We start from the raw sequence: 27948 nt of genomic DNA, 5'->3' as shown, positions 1-27948 counted from the left end.
TGATTGACTATAACTGGACTATTTCTTCTATATATATACACCATACATTGTGACATACCTGTATAGTAGATATTGATATAGCTATATAGATGAGTCAGTGTTAGTAGCTATATAGGCGATCTTAAGTATACACACACTAGCGTATTCGCTTATTCTACTCAGTTAGATTAACAACTATCAACTTGACTGATTATCATAAGTTCACTTCGTGGCACATGGTACAACTGTCCACATGCGCGTACAAACAAAAATAATGATCACAACCAGATAAATAACTCTAACACTCCCCCGAGTTGATCAGGAATGATCAACAAGAGGTTCACAAAAAAAAAACAATTTACGAATACATAGTTCCACATAGTTCAGTTCTCATTGTCAGCCTCGTGAATACTAATGGCCTTAACAGTGTCTCGAGCTCTTTTTGCTGCAGATCTCACAGGAGGCCGACTAGCAGTTTCAACTTCGTGCTCAGATTCCTCGGCTTCAATAATTCGTTCTGGTTGCTCGACTTCGACTTGTTCAGGTGCTGATGGCAGCTCAAGTGGGTATAGACGTTGAAGTGGTCGCTCCAATGTGAGAGCTTTTTTACCTGGCGAGGCTACTTTCAGGACGGCACCACGCACCTTCCCATCCTGCCCTGACACCAAATTTGTGACCTTGGCAAGTTTCCAAAATCCTCTTGGTGTGGTATCGTACACTAGCACAACATCTCCTACGCTTACTGAACTCTTGTCCGAGGTTTTTCCTACATACCTATGGCTGTCTCTCAGCTCCATTAGGTACTCTGTTTGCCATCTAGTCCAGAAGTCGCTTAGGAGTTTGTTGAGATGTACCAATCTTCGGGCCAAATGTTCTCGACTGAGACCATATTCTTCCTCGGGATCGGTGTAGCATAATGAATCCGGAAGATTGAGAAGTCTTCTACCACAGAGCAAGTGAGCAGGTGTTAAAGGTTCCTCAATGTCGTCACATGAAACGTATGAAAGGGGTCGAGAATTTATGACTCCCTCTACTTCAGTAATCAAGGTGATAAGCTCATCCAGAGTGAGTCTGGCTCTTCCAACAATCTTCTTCAGACAGCGCTTGGTCATCCGTATCATTCGTTCAAATACACCGCCCCACCATGGAGCTCTCGGTAGATTGAAGGTCCACTTAATCCCCATACCTGCAGGGTGGTCCAATGATGCCATCAGAGTATATAGGTCTATCTTGTTTACCCATATATGCTAAGCAATACATACTGTATATGCGTGTAATATGGGTCAAATGTATGCATCTATGGATCACCCAATGGTGTACTATGCATACAACCTACCCAGACTGATGCCATCAGAGTATATGGGTCTATCTTGGAATACCTATGGGTCACCCATGCAATGGTGTACGGCGCGCATAGCCCTCTCCCAGAGTACCTATAGCACCATAGTATACGTGGCATACCCATGGGTCACCCAATGGTGTACGGCGCGCGCATAGCCCCTCTCCCAGAGTACCTATAGCACCATAGTATACGTGGCATACCCATGGGTCACCCAATGGTGTACGGCGCGCGCATAGCCCTCTCCCAGAGTACCTATAGCACCATAGTATACGTGGCATACCCATGGGTCACCCAATGGTGTACGGCGCGCACATAGCCCCTCTCCCAAAGTACCTATAGCACCATAGTATACGTGGCATACCCATGGGTCACCCAATGGTGTACGGCGCGCGCATAGCCCTCTCCCAGAGTACCTATAGCACCGTAGTATACGTGGCATACCCATGGGTCACCCAATGGTCTACGGTGCGCGCATAGCCCCTCTCCCAGAGTACCTATAGCACCGTAGTATACGTGGCATACCCGTGTGTGACCCAATGGTGTACGGCGCGCGCACAGCCCTCTCCCAGAGTACCTATAGCACCGTAGTATACGTGGCATACCCATGGGTCACCCAATGGTGTACGGCGCGCGCATAGCCCCTCTCCCAGAGTACCTATAGCACCATAGTATACGTGGCATACCCGTGGGTCACCCAATGGTGTACGGCGCGCACATAGCCCCTCTCCCAGAGTACCTATAGCACCATAGTATACGTGGCATACCCATGGGTCACCCAATGATGTACGGCACGCGCATAGCCCTCTCCCAGAGTACCTATAGCACCATAGTATACGTGGCATACCCGTGGGTCACCCGATGGTGTACGGTGCACATAGCCCCTCTCCCAGAGTACCTAGAGCACCGTAGTATACGTGGCATACCCGTGTGTGACCCAATGGTGTACGGCGCGCGCACAGCCCTCTCCCAGAGTACCTATAGCACCGTAGTATACGTGGCATACCCATGGGTCACCCAATGGTGTACGGCGCGCGCATAGCCCCTCTCCCAGAGTACCTATAGCACCGTAGTATACGTGGCATACCCGTGGGTCACCCAATGGTGTACGGCGCACATAGCCCCTCTCCCAGAGTACCAATAGCACCGTAGTATACGTGGCATACCCGTGGGTCACCCAATGGTGTACGGCGAACATAGCCCCTCTCCCAGAGTACCTATAGCACCGTAGTATACGTGGCATACCCGTGGGTCACCCAATGGTGTACGGCGCACATAGCCCCTCTCCCAGAGTACCTATAGCACCGTAGTATACGTGGCATACCCGTGGATCACCCAATGGTGTACGGCGCACATAGCCCCTCTCCCAGAGTACCTATAGCACCGTAGTATACGTGGCATACCCGTGGGTCACCCAATGGTGTACGGCGCACATAGCCCCTCTCCCAGAGTACCTATAGCACCGTAGTATACGTGGCATACCCGTGGGTCACCCAATGGTGTACGGCAGAGTACCTATAGCACCGTAGTATACAGTTTGTGATAACACATTTGTATCACGTGTGAGTATATTAATGAGGTGGGTGGAGATATTATTAATAGTACATGCGTACGATTACGTGAATCAGACAAATGAAGTAGAAATGGTGTCTGTGGTCAGTGTCTATTCATAATTATGTTGACATATCTGGACATCCACGAAAATACTTTTTCGCATACTTCTGTATCGACCTACAATGAAGTGTTCACACTGATTCAATTTACATACAAAGTTGCATACACGTACCGTTGAGTACCAAAATCATAAGGATTACAGTTTTCATGGCACCACTTGTCCATGTGCCCTCGATAGGAAGAAAGTGAAATATCACACTGTTTAATCAATATCTTTACTCTCTGACATTAAGTATCATTTGTTATTAGCCTCGTCCCCAGGCTTTTCTTTTTCTTGTTCTTGTCTGTTCTCAATATAAATGATGGGAGGCACTAAAGAAGGACGTGAAAGAAAAAGTAAATCCTGGTATGCGAAGTCGCGTGATCCACATACATTTTTATGAACGTGGGCGATATGTAGCCCACAATCGTGACGTAGAGTATTCTCCCTCGCATTAATTAAGACACTAGAAAATCTACCAGGCCAGCAGCAGACCGAGAGACCAAGCTCAGTGCAGAACCAGCATGCCCAGCTCTGATAGCAAGTAGCTTAGTAGCTAAGTAGAATCTAGCTACGTAGATCTAGTATACTAGTATTGGTATAACTAGGTATAGCTAGCAAGCTTGTATGTTATAGTTATTGACTGGTTGACTAGTAATTATGGCTTATAACCAACCAATGCCGAGGGCGTAGCCCGAGGCTGAGGATGGTTATAAACCATAATTACTAGGCAACCAGTCAACAACTGATTTATTTACTGCAAAAACAGCAAAACAGTCATTTGAACATCAATGGAGACAGTCAAACTTGCTCTCACAGCCACTTGTGCCTCAGAATATGCAGTTAGAACAGTTACAGCTGTCAAGTATGAGAGCTAGCTAGCTATAGGCGCTACTTCTCCAAGTCTACTGGAAGCCATAAACTTTGACCAGACCCGCCCACCAATATCAGTCAGCAGCTGCCGTTTTCCATTTGCATTGCACAAGAGTCTACTGCACTGTACTCCTCTAGCTCTACCTCTGAGCCACAGCCTTGACTAGAAACACAGAGCAAGGATTGAACTGCAGTATTTCAAGCCTCATGAACATGTAATAAGTAGCTTAGACTGCTAGCTAGCTCAGGTCAATATGACAATAGCACAAAACATAGTCTACAAAACTTTTTGCGTGCTGTATATCGTATTGCTATTTTACTGTGTACAAATAATATAGTCAAGATGATTCAAAAGTTGAATAGTGCTTGTAGGAAGTAAAAATATGAGCCATATTCCATACTTCCCTGGGGGAAGTAAAATATGGCTCATATTCACTGGAAATCACCTAGGATACGGACTGAATCAGTAAATAAAACACATTAAACTGTTTGCCAATTCCAAGTTTATGGTCATCATGTCCACACAGTTTATTTGTCATAATTATAGTATAGAGATCGAGGTGTGGGGGCAGTCCAATATCTCAACCTCTACCTGCCCATGCTCAATTTCACCCTTCTACCATCCTTCTACCGTCACACGACTTCGCATACCAGGCTCTCCTTTTTCTTAACTTTCCCTCTATTCTAATACCGTATCTTATCTTATTGAACAATTGTGACCAAAGAATAGAAAAAAGGAGATCCTGGGAACGTGTTATTCCATGAGGCCATAATTATCATTATTCTTTCAAATCATCTTAATAATTATTTATGATTATATGAATCAAATTATGAATACTGTTTTTCGCTGTTATTAGATCCCACTTGTACTTGTGTGTATTTAGCAGGGAATTATGAGCCATAATCTCATAGTTTCCCAGGGAATTATAAGCTTGAGGGTATAAACTATGTACAAGTTTATTTTTTTTACGGTACAGAAATGATAAATGAAGTTGTATGATGATAATTTATTAGCTGTAGCTACTAAGGCTGTTCAGTTTTTTCACTACCAGTTTCTATATACATGTAGCGTTTTTTCACTAAACCAGTTGCACTTGTTGATGGTAGGGTTCACAAGTAAGTTTTCTTATCTCTACGAGGAACACTGAAAGCCAATGATTTTATGTCCATTGTAACAAGCAGGTCTTCTAGGCATTTGTCAACTTTGTCCTCCTGTTCCTATCCTGCAGTCATATTTTCAAATTTCAAAATTGTTTACTGCATACCCATTCAGTAGACTCTTGTTTCTTTTTGGGAAAGTGTAGCAAGCTGTTCCTTGCTAGCTAGCTAGCCGTGCAGAACTTCATAGTTATCCTCTAGCTTGTCCGAAACAGCGCATTCAGGGCCAATGCAAAGGTTTTTTAGTAGAGAAGCAGAAATCATCCTTTTAGAACAGGACATTTTAAAAATAAAGCTGTTGCTAAGGCTTACTGCTTTTAGAGATACACTTCTTGCTTGAGGCAGGGATAGTACATAGCCAATGAAAAGTGGGATCTAAATCAGTTAGTACATGTGCATTCGATATCTATGGTTATAGTGTCCCTAAAATATCATCCCTCGGGCAAGCCCTCGGTATTTGGGACACTATATAACACATAGATACCTCATGCTCATGTACTAACTATAACTTAAAAACAATAGTGCTGTAGGTACTCGGTGCAGGTGCCCTGGGTAACCCACGGGTATGCCACATATACTATGGTGCTACAGGTACTCTGAGAGAGGGTGTATGCGCCGTACACCATTGGGTGACCCATGGGTATGCCACGTATACTACGGTGCTATAGGTACTCTGGGAGAGGGGCTATGTGCGCCGTACACCATTGGGTGACCCATGGGTATGCCACGTATACTACGGTGCTATAGGTACTCTGGGAGAGGGGCTATGTGCGCCGTACACCATTGGGTGACCCATGGGTATGCCAGGTATACTATGGTGCTATAGGTACTCTGGGAGAGGGTCGTACACCATTGGGTGACCCATGGGTATGCCATATATACTATGATGCTATAGGTACTCTGGGAGAGGGTGTATGCGCGCCATACACCATTGGGTGACCCATGGGTATGCCACGTATATTACGGTGCTATAGGTACTCTGGGAGAGGGCTATGCGCGCTGTACACCATTGGGTGACCCACGGGTATGCCACGTATACTACGGTGCTATAGGTACTCTGGGAGAGGGCTATGCGCGCTGTACATCATTGAGTGACCCATGGGTATCCCACGTATACTACGGTGCTATAGGTACTCTGGGAGAAGGCTATGTGCGCTGTACACAATTGGGTGACCCACGGGTATGCCACGTATACTACGGTGCTATAGGCACTCTGGGAGAGGGGCTACGTGCGCTGTACACCATTGGATGACCCACGGGTATGCCACGTATACTACGGTGCTATAGGCACACTGGGAGAGGGCTATGCGCGCTGTACACCATTGGGTGACCCACGGGTATGCCACGTATACTACGGTGCTATAGGTACTCTGGGAGAGGGCTATGCGCGCTGTACACCATTGGGTGACCCACGGGTATGCCACGTATACTACGGTGCTATAGGTACTCTGGGAGAGGGCTATGTGCGCCGTACACCATTGGGTGACCCACGGGTATGCCACGTATACTACGGTGCTATAGGTACTCTGGGAGAAGGCTATGCGCGCCGTACACCATTGGGTGACCCACGGGTATGCCACGTATACTATGGTGCTAGCTACACAGCATTACTTGGGTGACCCATCCATAGGCATAATTATGGTGGTAGCTATAGGTTACCCATGGGTATGCGACATAAGGGGATAGCTATAGATGCATACACTTGACCCATATATGTTGATGGCATTACTGGACATGGATGCATACCTGCCAAGTAGCATTGCACATCCTCGTGTTGCCTTGAGTGTTTTTGCTGCAGCCTTAAAGGTTTTTCCGTTGTCCGATACAAATCTTCTAGGCAGTCCCCTGCGAGCTGCAAAACGCTTCAAACTTCGTAGGAAGGCTGCAGTCGTTAGATCTGATACTACCTCGAGATGTACCGCTCTAGTTACACAACAAGTGTAGAGACATATCCATACCTTGCTCTCGAGGACGGCATTCCCAGTCTTAATATGGAGTGGTCCTGCAAAATCAACCCCTGTGAAAGTAAAGGGGGGCTCCTGGTCCACTCGGAAATCAGGCAGTGGAGGTGGAGATGGTCCAATTAGCGGTTTTCCTTCAAGTCTTCTGCAAACGATACAGCGGTGTATGAGCTTCTTCACAAGTGCTCGACCCTTCACAATCCAGAACTTTGACCTCACTTCAACGAGGGTCTCCTTAACACCGTTGTGGAATACTCAAAGGTGTGCACGTCTCACAACTAAGGTCGTTAGATGGTGCTGTCTGGGCAACAGTATCGGGTGTCTTGTACCATACGGGATTGTTGCCTTGGATAGACGCCCACCACACCTCCAGACACTATTCTCGTCTAAAAAGAGACCAAATTGTCCCTTCAACTTCTCAAATTGAGAGTCTTGTGTAAGTTGTAATTGAGCAGACCGAATCCACAGTATTTCCGCTTCTTTAGATCTGTCGGATGTGGTTTCACTCGTAACAGCATGACTTGTTTTCATCCTGAGTCTGTGGATATACTCCAGTACTCGGTCAGTGACGTTCAAAAGCCTTTGGATCGTTCCATATCGCTGACAGTCAATCAACTCTCCAACATCTGGGTGCTCCTTGGTAGCTGTCACTCTCAACACAGTCGGCTTGTCCTTTTCTCTCAGTTCGACCGAGCACTCGGCAGGAAGTTCAACTTCAGGTAGTTCGTCAATTATGGTTCCTATCCACATGGGGCCATGTAGCCACAATTCACTCCTGGCGAGGTCAGTTGGTTTAACACCCCTGGAGGGTAAGTCAGCTGGGTTGTCCTCACCCGGGCAGTGATGCCAACGGGCACTGGGAAGAAGTTCCCTAATCTCCAAGACGCGATGTTGGACAAACTGCTTCCAAACACGGTCAACACCTCGAATCCAACACAGGGATACCTGTATAACACGTAGGGTCATTCAGCTGTATTTCCGACTCCAGACTCGTGGTGACACTCTTCAATAGTCTGGCTAGTAACAATGCGGATAGTAACTCGAGACGGGGTGGTATCGTCTGAGGCTTCAGTGGGGACACTCGAGTTTTCGATATTATGAACCTCACCATTCGTTTTTCTGGACTCTCAAGTACCAGGTGAATCACAGCTGCATAGGAATGTTTTGAGGCGTCACAAAACCCATACAATGAGCACTCAACTTCTTCGGTCGGAGGCTCCTTCCAAATGCATCTAGGCAGAAACATCACTGGGCAGTGCTCCAGCTCGTAAATTAGCTCCGTCCATTTGGCATTCAAAGCTGGTGTAAGCGGTTCGTCCCAGTTCAGTCCCTCTTCGCAGAGTTCTTGAAATAGCATCTTGAAGCGGATAACAATGGGGGAAAGAAATCCTAATGGATCATAGAAACGCCCCACAACGCTCACTATGTTTCGTTTGGTGGGTTCCACTTGACGAGCATTTTGGGCTATGTTGGCAAATCCGAAACGCAGCTGATCTTCGTTTACATTCCAGCAGACACCAAGAATCTTTTGTTCACCAGAGAATAGTGGTTGGGCTGGGGCTAGTGTAGCCTTGGTATACGTTTCATCAGATGGGCTTACTGACGACTGACGCTCACAAGAGTGCTCTTCCCTTTCTTTGATTTTTTGTTGCAACAAGTCATCGTTGGTCATAAACTTGCGGAGGTTGAAACCTCCTTCCTTAAGAACACTCTTGGACTCGAGGTAGAGCTGGTACGCTTCTTCTGTGTCTTTTGCTCCAGTGACTACGTCATCGACATACAGGGATATGGTTAGCTTCTTCACCGTCTCAGGGTGTGAAGCGGCGTATTTGCTGAGGTGATGTTGCAGGGTAGCATTTAGCAAGAATGGACTACAAGAGACTCCAAACATCACCCTAGTAAATCTGAGACAAATCATCTTGCAATTCTCCTTATTCACATCGTCGAACCACAGGAACCGTTGCACATCTCAATCTGACTTTTGGACAGATACCATCAAAAATGCCTTTTCAATGTCAGCAGTCAAGGCAACCTTGTGAGTTCGAAATCGGAGGAGGATATCCAGAATCTTCTGGTCAAATTTGGGCCCCTTGTTTAAGCATTCGTTTAGCGAACACCCTGTTGATCGGGCTGAAGCGTCGTACACTACACGTACTTTGGTAGTCTCTTCTCACTACCGCGTGGTGGGGCAAGTAGTGTACCTGGTCAATGCCGGTCTCTTCTTGCAGATTCACCTCCTCTACGACTCCTTTGCTTCTTTGACTCTGGATGATTGAATCGTATTCTTTCAGATCATGTCTAAGTCGTTTGAAGAGACCATCTAACCGCTTCTTGCTCAACAAATAGTTGTCTGGCAATCTAGGATGTGAGTCCTTCCATGGGAGCATTACTTCATATCGTCCGTTCTTTAGTTGTACCGAACGTGTAAATTCCTCCAAAACAGAGTCTTCTTTCGTGTTAACGACGCCTAATGATTCTAAGTCCCAAAAGGAGTGCAGAACTTCATTCAGGGGGTCTTGTGTAGACGGGTTGGCATCAATCCTCAGAACGTGCGTAGTGAGAGCCGCTGAACACCCTTCTTCCATTGACAGTGATCCAGAGAGGACCCAACCAAGTCTTGTATGCACAGCTACAGGGCCGTCCTCACCTCTCCTTGTCTCGCCAGTAGCAAACCACCAATAATAGTCGGAACCTATCAGGAGATCCACTTCCATTGGTTCGTTCTCCCCACGATGGGAGTCAGCAAGATCAAGACCAGCCAAATGTTGATACTTCTCAATACTGAGATCAATGGACTGCTGCGCCGTCAACGGTTGACAAATCAAGGGGGCACATACAAACTCCATCTCTTGCTCCTGGCCGTACCTTGTCAAAATTCCAATCCTGACAATGTCATAGGTCTGAGCACTCGCTCCAAAGGTCATGACCGACATCGTTCTCTTCTCAAGGCATTTTAGGGCTAGAGCATCTTTTACCTTCTTGGTCGCATAAGATTGTTGGCTACCAGTGTCGAGTATAGCTCTGACTTCAATTGATCTCTTGGGTTCTTCAGGGTTAAACAGTTTTATTATTGCCGTTTGCAGCAACACTGGCCCCCTCGCATTTACCAGCAGTGTCGATGTGGTCGTCGGGGGTTGGAAGGGGGGGGACGCTGGGTTGAGTCCAGTCGTCGCTGATTCCGTCTGACCAGATGATATGCAGATCGAGAAATGGTGCTTTCCTCCACAAACATTGCACCGCTGTTTGGAACGACAGAGACGTATGAGATGTCCCTTCCTCAGACACATAAAACATCTGCCAGTCTTCATTAGTATTTGCTTACGCTCTTCTGTTTTGGCTACTTGACTGCATCTCCCAGGGCTATGGTCACCATTGCAGTAACAACAGTGTGGCTTATCTCCCAAAAACAGAGTGGCAGCTGTTGGTGGTGTCTTTCCATTTCCCCTCTTCGGGCTGGGGCATCGCAATGGGTTCGCTCGTTCACGGGCTTCAACTTCTTGTAGCAGTTCGGTCATGATGGTGTCCAGCTGCCAGTCTAATTCACCAATCTTGCGCCCGATGATCAAGCGCAAATCATTAGGAAGTTTATTCATCAGGACAGACGCAAGTAGGCTTCCATACGTTTCTGCCGCCACTCCTAATGCCTTCAAACTTCTAATGTTCGATTCAACAATGTCATGGAAGTGACGTAGGGCCTTCACATTATTGGGGGACGTTACAGCATCCGTCCCCATGAGGATGTCCATGTGCTTGGATATAATCTGCTGCTTGTTGCCAAAACGGCGTCTCAGAATCGAAATGGCCTCAGTGTAGTTGGCTTCTGTGAGCATCAAACCAGATATTTGCGTCTCGTGCAGACCCCTTCAGTAGGGAACGAAGGTAGTTAAACTTGTCGATTTCGTTTAGACCTGCATTTCGGTGTATTGCTGAGTCAAATGAATCCCAAAATGAAGTCCAGTTCGTGACATCACCGTCGAATGGCTGCATCGTGATCTTGGGTAGACGAACTCCAAGCGTGGGAATGACTGCTGGAGTGGAGATTGGAGTCGTCCCTGTCGTCACTGTCCTGGTAGTTGATGTCCCGGTAGCCAGGGCTGTACTGACTGGTGGGTCAGTAGTAACAGTAGTAGTGGGAGCAGCAGAAACAGCAGGAACCATAGTGGGAACAGCAGGAACAGCAGGAACAGTAGTGGGAACAGTAGTGGGAACAGCAGGAACAGTAGTGGGAACAACAGGAACAGTAGTGGGAACAATAATAGGAGCTGCAGCCCTACTTGTGGCTGCACGGTCAAGTTGCACAATTGCTCTATACACTCCGTCCTTGAATTCGTCAGACTCCAGAATCTCGCCTTCTAAGTGTTCATTTTCAGTGAGGTCCAATATTTCCGAGTCCAATCGTGTCAGGGTGCTGAGTTTTTCCTCAAGGCTCAACTTGAGTTGTGCCAATCGGGCTGGGTCAGGTTCTTCTTCAGCCAGCAGAGCTTCAACTGTGTTCATTGACCTTGTAGCAGAGCCTCTGTGACCTCCTCTTATCCTCCGTTTTCTTGCCAAGTTTTCTGAATCAGTCATGCTGTACTTTCTTCCGGCGAATTCCGCACTATTAGAGATTATCCATTGAGTAAACTTGCTTCTATTCGTACAATTAGAGTTAATCCGTTGAGTAAACTTGCTTCTGTTCGTACAATTAGAGTTAATCCGTTGAGTAATTTTCTTTTCGCCTATCGATTTCCTCCCTAAGTTTTAGAAGGATCCGGTTCGAAGGACCATGTTAGTAGGCGATCTTAACAGAGGAGTAGGAAGATGTTTTTGTAAGGGGGTGCTTTACAAATCTGGGGGTCCGGGGCTTGCCCCAGGAAAATTTTGGCACTCTACATTCCCGGAGATTAATTCTGAGCAAATTTGGTATAAAATTATCAGTATCAAAATTTTTATGCTATATACTTTAAATCTATAGAATCTGTTAAGTGGGTATGAATATACAATAAAAAAGATTGCATTGCATGTGTCATTGTACTTCGGAGGAACGTTTTAATCTTCGCAGTGAAGAAAACGAACGTTTTAACTACAGCATGTCTATTTTAGGATCCAATTACACTTGATCTATAGTCTAGCTACCCTCTTTAGTAGCTGTTCATGGCTACCATTAATGTCAAAAATGAGAGGAGACTTGCTTGTTGCAGATTCGCAATGTGCTTGCTCTTTATAAGAGATATCTACGATGTGGTTCATCTAGCTGACCTTTGTACTGTGTACATAACTATGCTAGTATAGCTAGCTTAGTAACTAATAGCTAGCTACTAGCTGGACTTCTAGCTAGCTGCTCTGAAAGTTCATGGAGCAAGTAGGTAAGGTAGCTTGAGATAAGGGGGTGCTCCAGCACCCTGAGCACCCGTGCTTCCTACGCCACTGCTTAAGTATACACACAAGCAGCGTATTCGCTTATCCTACTCAGTTAGATTAACAACTATCAACTTGACTGATTATCATAAGTTCACTTCATGGCACATGGTACAACTGTCCACATGCGCGTACAAACAAAAATAATGATCACAACCAGATAAAGCTCTGTGTAGTTAAGGCCTGGGTCAGGCACTGATAAGATTAATTTTATTCATTACCAACATTTAATGTAGATGATGTAGATTATGTAGTGTTAATGAGATTCATAACCATTATTAATGTTATTCATTGCAATTGATGTCACGTGTCAAGAAGAAGTCGGATCAGGTGTCATATACGGCACCTCGCTAATTAGATTCATAAACGTGTGGGCGGGACACAGGAAGCCATGTGCTTGCTGCAAGTTTACCGCGAAATTGAAGAAGTAGAATACAAACTATGTCTTTTTTGGTGATAGGACCGGTGTTGTTTGGTGGAGTGGCAGGTATCATCCAGTATTTAAGACAGAGACACTTGCTGGCATCTACCTGTGATTGCTCAAGGTATAACCAACCATGAGTTGACTGATAAATAATTATAAATAATAAAAATCAATTATTAATTATAAGCAATGTAGCAGCAACTGATAAATAATAATAAAATAAGCAATGTAGCAGCAACTGATAAATAATAATAAAATAAGCAATGTAGCAGCAACTGTTAATAAAAATTAATAAGCAATGTAGCAGCAACAAATTATATACGACCATTCACAATAGGTGTAACATCCCAATGTCCGAAAAACCACGACGTGATGTGTCTGATCAAGTTAGTTGGTGGTGCAGGCAATGCAAAACAAGAAAATCAATAAGACACGGAAGTTTTTTTTCCAAATCAAAACTAACTCTACAGAAGTGGCTGATGATAATTCACTTATGGGCGTGGGAGTTCCCTGTAACTAGTACAGACCAGCTGGCAGAAGTGGAGAAAAAAACTGCGATCAATGTATACCAGTGGTTGAGGGAAGTTTGTTCCGCCAAGCTTGTCAACACACCGTGTATTCTGGGTGGGCCTGGTATAACAGTGCAGATCGATGAATCTCTATTCCGACACAAACCAAAGGTGAATTAATATATAAATTATACATTAGTGTACGTTTGTGCTGTACACATACAAACAGCATCACAGAGGAAGAGCTACAATGCAAGAGATATGGGTGTTTGGTTTGGTAGATACATCGGTAACACCAGCTCTAGGATACATGGAGATTGTGAATGACCGAAGAGCTGTCGTTCTATTGCCTATCATCCAGGCTCATGTAGCTCCTGGAACAACCATTCACTCAGACCAGTGGGCAGCGTACAACAACATGCTTTCTCTTCCCAATTTCAGCAGTTATTCTGCTGTAAACCACTCACTGCATTTTGTCGACCCGGTAACTGGAACACATACCCAGAATGTGGAATCCTACTGGAACCGTGTCAAAACAAAATTCAAGAGGATGAAAGGATGTGACGGTCATCAACTTCCAAGCTATTTGGATGAATTTATGTGGAGGGAAAGATTTACCACTAGCCACAAGGATGCCTTCAACTCCATTCTTGGGGAAATAGCACAACAATAACCTGTGTGAGAGTGAGAATGGCAGTTCTTACATCTCTACCATTATTCAACATTATTTAACCAGGATTTTAGTCAGCCATTGGTATTATTTAACACTATATAGTCAACCATTGGTATTATTATTTTACTGACTCACTCAGTCACTGTTTTTGGTTATGTAGCCAGATCTTCTTTGCTGTGTACATTGATTTTGTGTTGCTAAGGACTTGCACATGGCTTCCTGTGTCTTGCCCACACGTTTATGAATCTAATTAGCGAGGTGCCGTATATGACACCTGATCCTGTTATTCTTTTGTGTAAGAATGCCATGATTATGAAGATGCATGAATGAGAAAAGTGGGCATCAAAACCGCAAGTACATAGACTATTTTTTGCGTCAATTTATAAGAGCAGTAAGTACTTTCAGCAAGCTTTATTGGTATCTATATGTAGCTAAGTACCTTCCAGAGGGCCAGATGAAGAGATATTCGTTGTAAAATTTCATACGGGCTAGTAAAAGCTAAGAGTAGACGGTAAGTATCTATAAATACACTTGATTTTCGATAAACAGGAGGCTACAACCAGATTTGACTTTTTTCAAAATTTCTCTTTGTCTGGCCCTGCCCCTACCTTTCTTTAATTGGATAGAGCCCTCAGTCGAAGATTCCCGGTGTCACAGGACACGGCCTCCCCCAGGACAGGAGCTCCGGGGGGGTTCCGTCCTTAGGATAAATCCTCCCCCCGGAGTTTCTGTCCTAGGACAAAAGCTCCTACCCCAGGACCAGAGCTCCCCCATTCTGCGGTGCAGGTGAAAGTCAGTCCATAGGTAATCTGAGAGGACTAGTCTAGGCTACGAAGTAAACAGCCATAGACAAAGCCTAACTAGATGCAATAGATGCTGTATCTATTATGTTATAGATCTCAATACTCAATATATACAACAATGCAAGAGAAAGAAGTACAATAAATATAACCAAAAGTGCACAAATCATAAAGTGATGCAACCAGAACAAAACCAATTACCTACTGGTTCTTTGCGAATTTTGGCACAGCGATAGTGATACCACTCACTACATTTGTCACACATGACCATATCCTCAAAAGAGTCCAGTCTCTTGCACATGCAGTATATTGTAATGGCAATGGTTTGTGGTGTTGGTCTTTTGGGCATCGCTTTCTTTGTGCGAGGGAACTGTGAGAGTTTGCCCTTCTCAAAGCACTTAATGAGATGTGCTCTCATTTTGGCCTCATCAAACACTAGAGAATCCACATTATCGTTCATAGCAGCGTGATATGCAGCAGCAATGCTAAATAGTCCGCAGTTGTTAGCACCCTCTTGCTGCTGGAGAGCCACCACAGAAATCAACAGCCCATTGCATTGAATTAATGGGCTATACACTTGTGCTATCTGGAGCTCAGTACTTGGGGAAAGCGTTCCATTGAAGCAGCTGTCGTACAAATACAGTTCACCCTTAAACAGAGAAGTGGCAATCCAGTGCTGTCGTTCTTCAACAAAGAAGATTTGCACAGCTGCACGTGTACAAGTAAAATTATCATAATTACATAAACGTTGTCTTACCTGGGCCTTGATTATTGGAAACTGGTGGAAATGCCTTTAATTGGGCCAAGAGAGTATTATAGCAGCCTTCAAACTTAAGGAATTGCATCGATAATAACTGGTGGGCTACACGCATATGCTTGTCGGAGAGCATACCACCTATTGCACTCAACACTTGTTTGTCAAAGAGGTTTAGATCTAGGGTCTTCAGCCACATCGTTCCCTATAATCATATACACAGAAGTCTAAGAATTGTACAAGATATATACACAGCTTATACAGAATATTCTACCAAGAAAATAGACATGCTTGTGGGTGGTAAGCACTTGATACGCATGCAGTGCTGTATGTCAGTCAACTGAAAAAGTCGGGTGTTGATTTCGTTGATAAACTCTCTTCCTTGGTCTGATTGAATCACTTTTGGCCACCCATGCCTGCAAAATGTGTCAAACAGAAATTTTGCTACACCTTCTGCTGATTTTGATGGGAGTGGGGCAGCCTCAGGCCACTTAGAGAAATAGTCTGAGAGGGTGATATAATGTACTTGTTTCCAGAGCTTGTTTCAGGTAGAGGTCCTACCAAGTCAATACCAACTCTGTACCAGACCTTTGTCACAGGGATGGGGTGTAGTTCTGCTCTGGGCTTCTGCAGTTGGTGATTCGTTCGTTGGCATTTGTCGCAGTGCTTGCAGAGCTGTATGACGTCAGCATGTAGGCCTTTCCAGTAGAAATCCTGAGCAACCTACATGCATGAAACAGATATAATTATACTTTATAAGATATGATGATAAATATACCTTTCCATAGGTCTTGTCTCTCCCAAAATGCATTCCATCCAGTCCATCGTGGCACATGTTTAGTATCCTGCTTTTCTCCTCTTGCTTCACCACAACTCTTCTCATTCTATGCATGCCAGTGCTGTCCTTCTCAGGCAGGTATAAGCATTGTTGCTGCAGAGCATATCTTTGAACTTTGTCTCTTATACTTCTCTTGTCATTAGTGGAAAGCCCGTCTCTGTATTTCTTCTGGCCAGCATTGCTGGCAGCAGTCTTGTACAGCAGTATGTCCTCATACTCTTGTTGAGTAGCCATTCTGATTGCTAACAGTCTATACATTTCACATGCACGCGCACGCTTATTATACTAAAGCCTTGACAGGTTTTGACAGGGTACATGTACCCGGATGATATATCCTGGGGGCGGGGATTCTGTCCTAGGACGAAACCACCGGGGGGGGGGGGGGAGGCATTGTCCTAAGACCGCAGGCTCCGGGGGAGAAACTGTCGCCCGGAGGTTCTATCCTATGACACCGGGTTTATCCATAGATAGTGTAGTAAGAGGGATTGGAAACGGGATCACGTGGGCTTATCAATGCAATGTAATGAACTTGGGGCCTTGTGGACAATCCAGGCTGCGCGTAACGCAGCTATAAGTGCTAAATCACGCCCGTCCAGAGATACAAAGACAAGGTTTTCTCCTGTTCTAGGACAAAGGTAAAGCACTAAAACTAGTAGCAGTATTTATTAGAGCCTCTCTTACCATGTAGATACTTATTATTTATTGGGACCTTATTTACCAGTCCTATATCAGAAATTGGCAGCATTTTCAAACTGGAATGACTTTCTGTACCTATATCTTTTTTGTTATACAAGCAATATTAAAGATTGATGATGTTGTTGATAGAGAATTAGGTAAGGAATGAAATGGTGTTGAGTTGGCCCTGCTAAGTACTAAGAAAAGTTCACAACATGGTGATAAAATGACAAATTGACCTAAATTTATGTCCACTTTTCCGTACCTCTCTTCGGCATATAATTTGTCGTGAGTATTTCTAAATGCCTTTATATTATAGTGAGTGCTGTATATTGTGCAATAGACACCTTCATTTGACTGAACAAAGCCTTATTTTGGCAGTAGCTGTGATGTTTAGTCTACATGTATAATTACAAATTGACGTATGTACATGTATATACTGGTCATACGTTATTATGTTACTACCGTCTTGTTTACTTGCCCATGGGTGATATATACTATAGGGTTGGAGAATGAATACCTGGACGACTGGGACACTGGGAAAAATCGGTTTCTAGCCGTAAGGAGCTAAGTGCACTGGCTGCAACAAGATGCTGTAGTGATGCCACAAGGACTGAAGTTCACAGTCAGGTACGTATATATACAATGTGTATTGTAAACCTAAAACTCCCCTCGCCCCTTTGCAGTCAAATCATTCATTGACATGGTAGGAGACCTGTTCATCCTCCCTGATGCAAGTGCCTTTCTGAGTGAGCAAATCGGCTAGAACCCTCTCGAAGTGTTTAACTACATTTCTATTTGATGCACATAATTATTTTTTTTACGTGTGATCAAACAACCATAATTATAATTATGAATCGAATCAACTATATACACTAAGCAGGGGCGTAGCCAGACTTTTGAGACAGGGGTTTCCTTAGAAAAATCAGCGGCGCAGTAGCGCCGCGAAATTTTTGACCACGCCCACTTCAGGTGCCACACCCTCTTGATTGGGGCACACCTACTGCTCAACACCTACTGCTCATTGACTTTTTTACATGTTTGTGAGAAGCTAGCTAGCTAGCTATAGACATACTAAAAGGCAGGTGTTAATTAATTGTGTATTGCTAGTCTAGCTGAGCACAATTAAATGTTATTTACCTGAGAGGTTTCATGTGGCTGAGATTGTTCTAAACTTATACTTCCTGAATAAAGTTGTGCTTAGAGCTGAGTCTGAGAATACTGGGATTGATACTAGAACTTAAGTCTTGGTCTTCTTTATTTGAGGTAGCTAGCTAGCTGAGACTAGCTGAGACAAAGCCAAAGTGAAACGCTTCATGGTGCCATCTCTAGCTAGCTCTGATGATTGATTTGCAGCCACGTGCATGAAAAGATGGGCAGGGCTGCTTGATTTCAATTATAGGAGAGCCCTGCCCAATTTTCTCAGCAGCTCCTGGGGGGGTTTCTGGGCAACCAGGAAACAATGGTAGCTACGCCCCTGCTAAGGGTATAAGAGTGTGAGTACACAATATGCTAAAGTGATAGCTATTAAATTGTATTTCCCTTGTAAATCATCCATTCATAGCTACAACTTTGTTGCTCAAAGTCAGTGCAGTTACATGATGCTGGCACTAGCTGCTAAATATCTTGAATCCTTCGTCTTCACAAACAGAGGCTTAGTGGCTTCTCTCAATCTCAGTAGAGTGTTTCTCTGTATTAAAAGGGACAAATATTAAAATGGACAAGCAAGCTAGCTATACAAATGTAGACTGGTATTTTGGACTTATACCTTCGATGCTCATCACTGCTCTTTAGCTCTAGCTCTTATCAAGGTCTCATGTGCTGTCTGTCTGCTCTGTAATCTGTGCTGCCATCCCAAGGTGATGTGAAGAAACTATTATTAGCTTCCGGTGCAGTGAATTAACTTCCTGCGCAGCCTGGACTGGCCGACAATCGCGGTCCGTTTCCAATCCCTCTTACTACACTATCTATGGTTTATCCATGCTAAAAATTGACGCAAGAAACTCCAGTACAACTTGTCTGATGCTACACTGAAAACATAGAGATAATGATATTCATACTCCATAAATATCGCGGGGGCGAAACACAATACCCTAACCTTAAGAGTAGCTAGCTAATGGAGGGGTGGGGTCACATGGGCGTTCCATACACATGAAGGAAGTGCATCAAACACGGTGAACTTAGACAAACCCTTTATAAAACATCGACCTTTATGACGTCGAGTCTGTTGTAAGGTCGACCTTTATGACGTCGACTCCATTTCATAACGTTGACTCATTTCATAACGTTGACTCCATTTCATAACATGGACTGTTTTTGGATTTTGACACAAACGGCACCCCATATTATACTGTACTAGCTAGCCCAAGGAGGCTACAAGGTGGAGGCTGGTGAGAACAAGGAATTTGGAATCTACTTTGCCTGGCCCTATGTTAGATCTGCAATGAGAGCAAAGGTAAAGGCCCTGTAGATCTACTACCTGGCCAATACTATGAAATAGGTTTTGTCTCTCGATATAATTATCTATAGCTATAATAATGTCAGTGCTAGATCTACTTGACTCACTCTTGTCAATTCACAGATCGTTGTTACCTGCTTAATACTGTTGGGGACTTTGCTTATTAAGTCAAGTAAGCTTGGACTCCATGTTTATTTGTTTTGTGCATGTACATGTGTTCAAGTTTTGTACGTCATAATTATATCTGCATGGTCATACCTATGATATATTTTTCCTACATAGCAATTACTTATAGAAAATGAATTGTATGTAAAAAAAAAATCTCCTTTTAGTGCACTGCATTCGAAAACATACACCGTAAGATCTCGATTTAAAGCGACACTTTTTAATAATTACAAAGCCAGAGGTCACTTCTTTTGGAGGTTGAAAAATTATATTGAAGTCCTGGTGTCGCATATTTAGAGGGTCGCATCTAATTGGAGGTAACTTTACAGAGTCTACTTGTCTCGATTTCAGGCCGCTTAAAAACACTGATTTTCCAGTGGGCTACAATCAAGGCTAGGGAGTGGCTACATTTACCTCTATTTAGAACGCGACATTAAAAAATAATAATTGTCAATGCAGCTGTCGCTACTTTTAGAGGTCAGAAAATTGCTGAAGCTCCTGGGTGTCGCATATTTGGAGGGTCGCCTTAAATCGAGGTCTTACGGTAGGCCACCTTATTTCAAAGAAGTACGATAGTGTAAATGTGATAAAAGCAGTGGAGACTGATTAATAGACTGTCATAAATCTAGGTGATGGAGCCACTGACATCTTAGTCCCCCCCACTCTTCCCAATGGAAGACTGTGTTTCTGCCCTGGTGATATGGAGACCTACACTTGTACTGTGGTCGGTGGAGTTGTTACGGTGTGGTCAGGAACTGCCTTTGATTGTCCTCCAGCCAACAGTGTGATATTACTCCATGGTCAGTACTCTGGAGGGACTGCTGCTGCAACTTGTACAAGTGGGGCTATTAGCGGTAATGGTACTTTAGTGGACACTAGTGGAGTAGAACCTTGCTATACATCAGAACTGTTAGTTACTATCAGTGCCAACATGGATGGACAAACTGTAATGTGTTCAAGAGATGATACTACTCTGATTGGCAGTGATACCTTGCGAGTAGCAGGTAAGCAGCATCACAGTGTGACAACAGTCTAGACCTTTAACCCTCATGCACAGGTCCACCCCCACCACCCACTAACGTGATGGTGACAGCTGGTGGTGTGTTCACATTCACCGTATCTTGGGTGGAGTCAACCAGCTGTGGAACCTCCTTCTCATATGATGTCGTCTCAGATTGTGGAGGCTCTTGTTCAGTCAGTTCCAGCACTTCAAGAGTTTGTTCTGGTTGGACTGTTCCACAGAACTGCTCTGTTAGGGTCAGGGCCAACTATGACTTGTGTGGTGGTCAGACTGGAAGCTTCAGCACTCCTGTAATGCTAAACTTAACAGGTGAGGGAGAGCTACCTATAGGGTGAGTGTGACATTGTGACTCATTACATTTGTCCATAGAACCATCTCCCCCTGCTGCTGGTGATGTCAGTGTGCTGGCAGTGTATTCTGGTGACCGCCTCGACTCTATCACTGTCACCTTCCCAACAGTGGTAAGTATCTCTCTAACTTGGTAGCATTCTTCAGTATAATTATTACCCGAGGTGCGTGGGCGGACACAGGTATAGTGGTTTGTCTGTCTGTCTGTTTGTGATTTCTGAGCCTGCACCTGGATGCTGTAGTGGTGCGTTTACAGCATGGGTATCGTAGAAACTAGATTATTAGCGCTTACTCGATTATAAGCGTATCTTTATTTTAAGCGGATGCTCAACTGCAGGTTTTTTGTACTCGAATTGAAGCTTTTCCAATTAGTCAGAATTGATTCAGCTAAGTTCGTTTATCTATGAGCTGTACAGTCTATATATAGCTGGTGATATCAATCTGGAAGGACTCTTTGGGCAAGCTGTTACCTTGTCTGATCATGCTAAGAAAATGGAGACTTAGATGAGGTGGACTTTACCCTTTTTATGCCTCGGTGCGCATGCGCAAGCGAGGTATACGATAGTGTGTTTGTGTGTGTGTGTAGACTGCTATACAGCTGCTCAAGGATCAATGAAGTGCAACTAAGAGTTTTTATAGGCTTCTAGTCATGTTTTCATTCGTGGATTTGCAAAACAATGCTTGGTTCTCTAGTTTTGCTTACTCGGAATTCATTGCAGCCTTTTCAATTTTCAAATGAGTGTGTAGAAAAACTTATCCATGGAGTGTTGCTACTCTATGAATGTACAATAAACTGTAGCATAATATAATTATATGATAATAGCATGATATAGATCTAGTTCTAGCTCACTCACTTTCTAGCTATAGGTAGCTTATTGGGTGAGGCTCAAAAATTACTGTATTATAGGCGCATTCTCGAATATAAGCGTATAGAGGTCTGCTTTTGACTCCATAAGCGCATGCGCAGTTTCTACAGTAGGCTTCACATAGCAAGTTATTAGTTTAGATTTTGATGTGTTAAAGCTTCGTTGTCGAATAAAAGCGAGCAAAAGCAAAGAAGTTTGAATTTGCACGTTGGCCATAGAGCTATAGCTTTAATTCGACGCACTATTACAGCCACGTGGATATTTTCATGGGAAGAGACTCCAGGGTTCTTTGCTGGCTACTATGAGCCTACTCCGGTACCACTGCATGTCAGCCTAGTGTCCTACTTTAAACACTCCAGGCCTGGTCTGCTGCATGTGATCCAAATGACGGTCCAGGACTCCCAGAGTCAGGTGCCTTATTTGTATAACATTTTAGGCTTCTTTTTGCTGACTGCTGTGATCTTATAGTCCTAAATCTATGTCTGACTATGCACCACTGCCCTTTTTAAAGCTTCGTCATAGCCTTCAAATAGTTTAAGTAGTTTCCACTAGGCTTTTCCATGTTCATGTATATACCGTATCATTACCTGCTTGGCTGTGAGCCAGTGCTCTAACACTTTTCCATACACATGCATGCAGAGTCCTGTCGAGGTTGCTCCTGGCTTGTCTCCTGCAGTTACTTACTCTGTACGAACCGTCGGTGATCCACAAGTTGTTCTCACAGGCAACTGCAATGCTACCCTGTGTCAGTACCAGACGGAGTTCACTAGTGATAATCGTCCCAGCAATGATTTCACTGTGACTGTTACCGTGTCCAATGGAATTGGAGGTGGTCAATCAGTGAATACATCCTTCCAAGGTGGCTTGATATTGTCCATCCATTAACTAACTATTGACTATTTTTTTGCAGCGCCAGCCAGTATCTCTTCATTTGTGACTCTAACAGTTCTTGTAGTAGGTTCGAGTGCCACTGTGTCCGCTCGTCTGACCAGTGGTTTCCGAGGCTTGACCGGTTTGACAGTGATCTACGGAATAACACCTAACTGTGATGCTAACACTCTGATATCAGCTAATAACGGCATGGCTGGGGATACTCTGGATGTTGTCCTGACATCTCTACAACCTAATTTCACTTATTGTTATTCCGTTTACTTCAACCAAGGAGTACTATCATTTAACGTGATGGGAATCTTACGCTCAGGTGAGTCTAAAAGTTGATTTTGATTATAATATCACACACATACAGAATGTGATGTAGCTGATCTGTCAAGTCACAGTGTGTTACAATCCTCAGAGGTGTGTTTATTGGATGGTTTTGTTGGTGGTATCACGATCCCTAATGGACGTTTGTGCTACAATGAGACAGTCCCTGGATCCCAACACTTCACCATACCCTTCTGTATGGATGGCAGTCATCGACTTTCAATGGACTCCTCTCCATACAGAGAGTGTTTGAGCAATGGTGAATGGAGTGGAACTGTTGCTCGGTGTGAAGCTATACCACGTGAGTGTAGAGTGGGTATATATACTATACTATGTGAGTAGGATATTGTGAACAAGCCTAATTGGAACCTACCCCCCTTTCAAGAATCAGATCCGCCACTGCTGACTTATGCATCATAAAAATATTATTTCAGTTCAATTCAAATCTCACTAAACCTGTACGAAAGTAGAAGATAATAGCTGGCCAGTTTTAGTCATCGTCACATCGTGTGATTGCATTATTGCAAATCTGATTGGACATGGCATCTGAGAAACAAGAAAAAAACCTCTAAATGTTCAGAGTTTTATTTATTTTGAGCACTTGCGAATTTTAGTTCCTCAAAAATAAAGCGCTATACAGTAGTGCCTTTAGTCTATAGAGTAAATAAACGCAATTTGGTACGTGTTAGTACATAATGTAAATATTTTGAGATTGGAACATTTCTAAGAAAATATGATGATACCATTGTATTGGTGAACAAATTATCTAAAACATATCCAAAAACATTTCCATGGCAACCAAAGGTGGTGGGTATGTGGTGGTTTATAAAACACCAACATTTTTCTATAGTGGACAACCGCTTAGCGATGGAAAAGACCAATTGTTTTCGGCTAAGGTATGGAACTTTGGCACAACATTCCTGAATAGTTTAGCTAACATATGCATGCATGGTTACGTATAGCTTACATAAGTACACGTACTGATTAATACTCATTTATGGGATATTTTAGGTGCCTTTTCGCTTAGCGATGGAACTCAAGCAAATTTGTCGGCTAAGGTCTAATTGTTTTTGCACATTAATTGTTAATAAATGTTCTATCTTTTGATACAAAAAAGTTGTCCTGAAATACTTTAGTTCCGGAGATATTTCATGTTACACATATATTATACGATCACCCCCATTTTTACCTAAAATGATTTCCCACTACAACAACTTTTGGGGAAATATTTTCAAATAAGGTTGTAGCTTATTTATTCACCTACACAATGGTATCAGCACAATTTCTTAGAAATGTTCCAATCTTGAGATACAATTAAGTACAACTACTCACTCTGTGGTTAAATTTTCTCTCAAAGCTGAAGGCACTGTACGGTATTATAGATTACTTGTTAACTGTACTCTCTTTTCACATAGTTCCAAGTTGGGTTATAGCTGTCAGTATAAGTGCGGTTTTCCTCTCCATTACTATTGGAATCATTGTGGGAATATTGCTCACTCGTTTTTGTAGGATATGCGTAAAAGGAATTCAACAAGGTAAGTCAATTGATATCGCTACAGATCAAGTATGTACGTGTATACTCAACGTAGGAAAGTGTGGCACTCTACTGTTGGTCATTCTTCTTATAATCGTGTTTGGCCTTGGAATTGGTATTCTCGTAGGCTACTGCTGTGTGAAGAACAAGAAAGGTACATTGTGTACCCATACAATTGCTTGTCTGTCTAGCTATTACTCTCTAGCTTCTCACTGATCAATAAAGTGCTAGTAATAGTTTCTATAGGCTTATAGTCATGTTTTCTTGGATTCGTATTTGTGGATTTTCAAAATAAAGCTTCGTTCTCGAGTTATGCCTCGTTTTGCTTACCATTGCAGCCTTTTCAGAAGAGTGTGTAGCAAAACTTGTTCACGGAGTGTTGCTACTCAGTAGTTAGCTATTGGTAGCTTCAAGAGTGAGAAGAGAGCTGCAAGGCTCTGCTGACTTGCAGCCATTAATTTTAGCTTTTGGCATCGATTGTTTTTAACACCAATCATCGTCGATCATTACCCACTCTTGAGTTTCCCTGTGATTTTTTGGATTCTACATGCAGCAAAATCATCATGATAACATGTACAATTATAATCAATGTGTGTATAAAAGCTAGCTATTATGTTATGTAGCTTTGGTACCTACACCGAGGCATCAGCGCCCCCAGTGCTTTCACTTATATTTAGGAGTGGGGGTAGGTATTCTTATTTATACGCCTGTGGTACGCTATATAATCAGATAGGTAAGCTGCCATACTACGTTTTTATCATAATCCTCTTCACTGTATACTGTATAGAAACTCAGAAGAAAAAGTATGAAGGATCAGTCAAAGATGAAGATCCAAAGGGGTGAGTAAGTCGTGAGACCAGTGCATGATTTTATACTCTTAAGACATTTACCAGACTAGCTCTTCCCCCATGTCTAACCAACCAAATTGTTAGAGCCATATTTCTCTGGTTAATACGTAAGAACTGCAGACTCTCTGTATTCCTATCTGGGGAGGAATAGTGCATATAGCAGCTAGCGTGTGCTGTGCTTAGTTTCTTGAATATATAGCCAGAGTGTCATACAGGGAGAAGGGGGATCCTCTGGCTCAACCTCCCCCCCCCCCCAATTTGCATTCAGGTACTATATATATAGTTGTATAACTGAGCATTGCCAGCTATTATATGTAACATACTAACAAGGTATATTGAAAATACAGTTGATGGTAACTTTTAGGCCCCCCCCCCCCTCACTTCAAAATCCTGTATGACACCCTGGAATATAATATAGTTAGGCCATTATAGTTAGGCCATGCACTCCAAATGAGGGTGTACTTTAATCAGAGACTTCTGTGAATTATGTGTTCGCTGGATCATTATTCAATACCATGAATATCATTATAAACATTCGATTTCATCAATGAATTTCATATAACAATCACAACACATCCACGGTGGGAAACTATGATCTGTCTCATTTGCAGTTGCCTTAATTTTATCAGCTTTATTGGTTGGTTAAGCCAGAGATAAAGGAAAGAGAGGGATTGGAAATGAAAGTACCCTCAAAAATGAACATCTGCTCTTCCCTGCGGTTCAATTGAGGCTGTTTTAAGCAGCCTTATCTGTAAGGGGCGTGGCTTTCAAGGTAGCCAAGCTGATGTCTATTTCTGCACACCACTAGCAAATGTGCTCATTCTGTGCAGCTTACTTCTAGTTTACACGTTATAGCAATAAAATACCCACTTTGAAGCGTCTCTACTGGGTGTGGTCAGTCATTAGCTAGTACCATACATGGCTCACAGAATAGGCGTATTATAAATTGCTGAGGAGATGATGTCTCGAGGAAACATAATTATTTCGAGCAAGTTACCCGGCAAACAATAGTCCTGAGATAGTTTTTGAGGCCTCTGTGTAGAACTAATGTTAAATGATCACGTGCACCACTTCGTTTCCAATCCCTCTCTTCCTTTATCTATGGTTAACTAAGTACTTGTGAGTGTCCTCACTGCTGTGCGTGGTGTTCAATGTATAATTATTGTCAGCTGTTATTATTATATCTCCATGTTCGTCAACAGAAGCCTTACTGATTAGACCATATTCCTGCCCACGCATTTGACTATATATACTTGTTTAAGCATTGTAATTCAACAACTTTTTTGTTAGCATGTGATTGGATTGCCTTTGCATAATTGCAGGAGGTCTGAGAAATTAACTGGGACTGAAATGAGTTCACCGCCACATGTGATATACGAAGAGATATTAGACCCCCTGGCTCAAGAAAACATTGCGTACAGCCATGTTCAACAATTACAGGCTCCACTTGAACGGAGAGGACCAGTATACGAGGACATTAAACCAGACCCCCACACTCAAGGGAACCTCGCTTATGGACATGTGCAGTTTCATTAGCTCCAAGCGACATACAATGAATTATGATATTTAGCTAGCGTAAAATTAGTGTCAGTTTTTTTATCCTCCCTGTTATTCATGCACTATATATTATTATCACTACAAGCTAGTTCATAGGTATAAAACTCTAGTCTTAAAAATGTACACAACTTGCGAGCACAGATATAAACGTTACATTTGTGGGTCTCGAACACCTGCACAGGACAATATTAGGAAAAGTGTATACCTTCACGGCCTTTGCTTTAATGAACAAATGTAGCACCTAGAATATTGTGTTCGACCTAATGTCCATGCAGTGTGCATATACCGTGTAACTGGGGGGTATATTATATTTGGAGAATAAGCCATTTGAACCAACTTGGCGCTTTTTAATTTGGCGTCTCAGGCGTGGCTATAGTACAGCAATGACGCACGTGTCCACTGGAAATTTTTAATTTGGCGATTTCAGTAAAATTTGCCAAATTAAAACACCCGCCAAATTTTTTCGGTTCTACAATAATGTGGTAGATTTAGGATATGATAAGACCTTCCCTTCATCTGTTTTCTTAGAATTGTAATTTTAAACTTTAAACTCGTGACTCATAATCATTGCTCCCTTTAATTTGGTCGTTTTAAATTTAGCGATTTTCAGTATAATTTGCCAAATCGCCAAATTAAATCATTTGTCAAATTTTCCCGTTATATACAGTATCCCTTTCCCTATGTGTGGTAGCAGAGTCTGCATGGAAGGCATTTAACGTACTACATTTTGTATATACATCTGTAAATAAATTATTACAGCATTTAGCTTTTGAAGACCACTATTGCAATGTATACACATCGATCTATATTCTCAAGCGTTGTTGAACCAAAATTTAATTACCCATGCATGCAGCCATGCACTGTGTAATTATGTAATAGGTATAACTGCATGCTGCCCAAAAATTAGTGTATAT

The 27948-nt window shown here is 43.2% G+C and overlaps 2 protein-coding genes, 1 long non-coding RNA gene and 1 pseudogene across 4 annotated transcripts; 2 read left to right on the top strand and 2 right to left on the bottom strand.

Annotated features, from left to right (window-relative positions):
* Positions 1 to 264: 264 nt before the first annotated feature.
* On the bottom strand, positions 265 to 1163 carry LOC135341101 (uncharacterized). Its single transcript, XM_064537616.1, has one exon. It carries the CDS (start codon positions 1161 to 1163, stop codon positions 363 to 365), a length of 801 nt encoding a protein of 266 aa, XP_064393686.1. The 3' UTR covers positions 265 to 362.
* Positions 1164 to 6350: 5187 nt separating this feature from the next.
* On the bottom strand, positions 6351 to 11533 carry LOC135342767 (uncharacterized; annotated as a pseudogene).
* Positions 11534 to 16863: 5330 nt separating this feature from the next.
* LOC135344756 (uncharacterized) lies at positions 16864 to 17896 on the top strand. Its single transcript, XR_010397523.1, has 3 exons — positions 16864 to 16994; positions 17538 to 17664; positions 17721 to 17896. It is a non-coding gene; the product is annotated as an uncharacterized LOC135344756 (long non-coding RNA).
* Positions 17897 to 19334: 1438 nt separating this feature from the next.
* LOC135344313 (uncharacterized) lies at positions 19335 to 27123 on the top strand. 2 transcript variants are annotated; one of them, XM_064541490.1, is made up of 12 exons: positions 19335 to 19489; positions 19616 to 19664; positions 20287 to 20661; positions 20715 to 20987; positions 21048 to 21139; positions 22532 to 22751; positions 22803 to 23093; positions 23187 to 23396; positions 24511 to 24630; positions 24685 to 24783; positions 25417 to 25468; positions 26800 to 27123. In XM_064541490.1, the coding sequence occupies exons 1-12, from the start codon at positions 19478 to 19480 to the stop codon at positions 27011 to 27013; spliced, it is 2007 nt and encodes a 668-aa protein (XP_064397560.1). In that variant the 5' UTR covers positions 19335 to 19477; the 3' UTR covers positions 27014 to 27123. The 2 variants fall into 2 exon arrangements, with proteins under 2 accessions (XP_064397560.1, XP_064397553.1); XM_064541483.1 differs by having other exon boundaries at positions 19336 to 19489; positions 23139 to 23396.
* Positions 27124 to 27948: the final 825 nt, after the last annotated feature.

Source organism: Halichondria panicea, chromosome 1, assembly GCF_963675165.1.
Source record: "Halichondria panicea chromosome 1, odHalPani1.1, whole genome shotgun sequence".
NCBI lineage: Eukaryota > Metazoa > Porifera > Demospongiae > Suberitida > Halichondriidae > Halichondria > Halichondria panicea.
The sequence above is the reverse complement of the archived record's forward strand: the minus strand, read 5'-3'. Positions and strand labels throughout refer to the sequence as shown.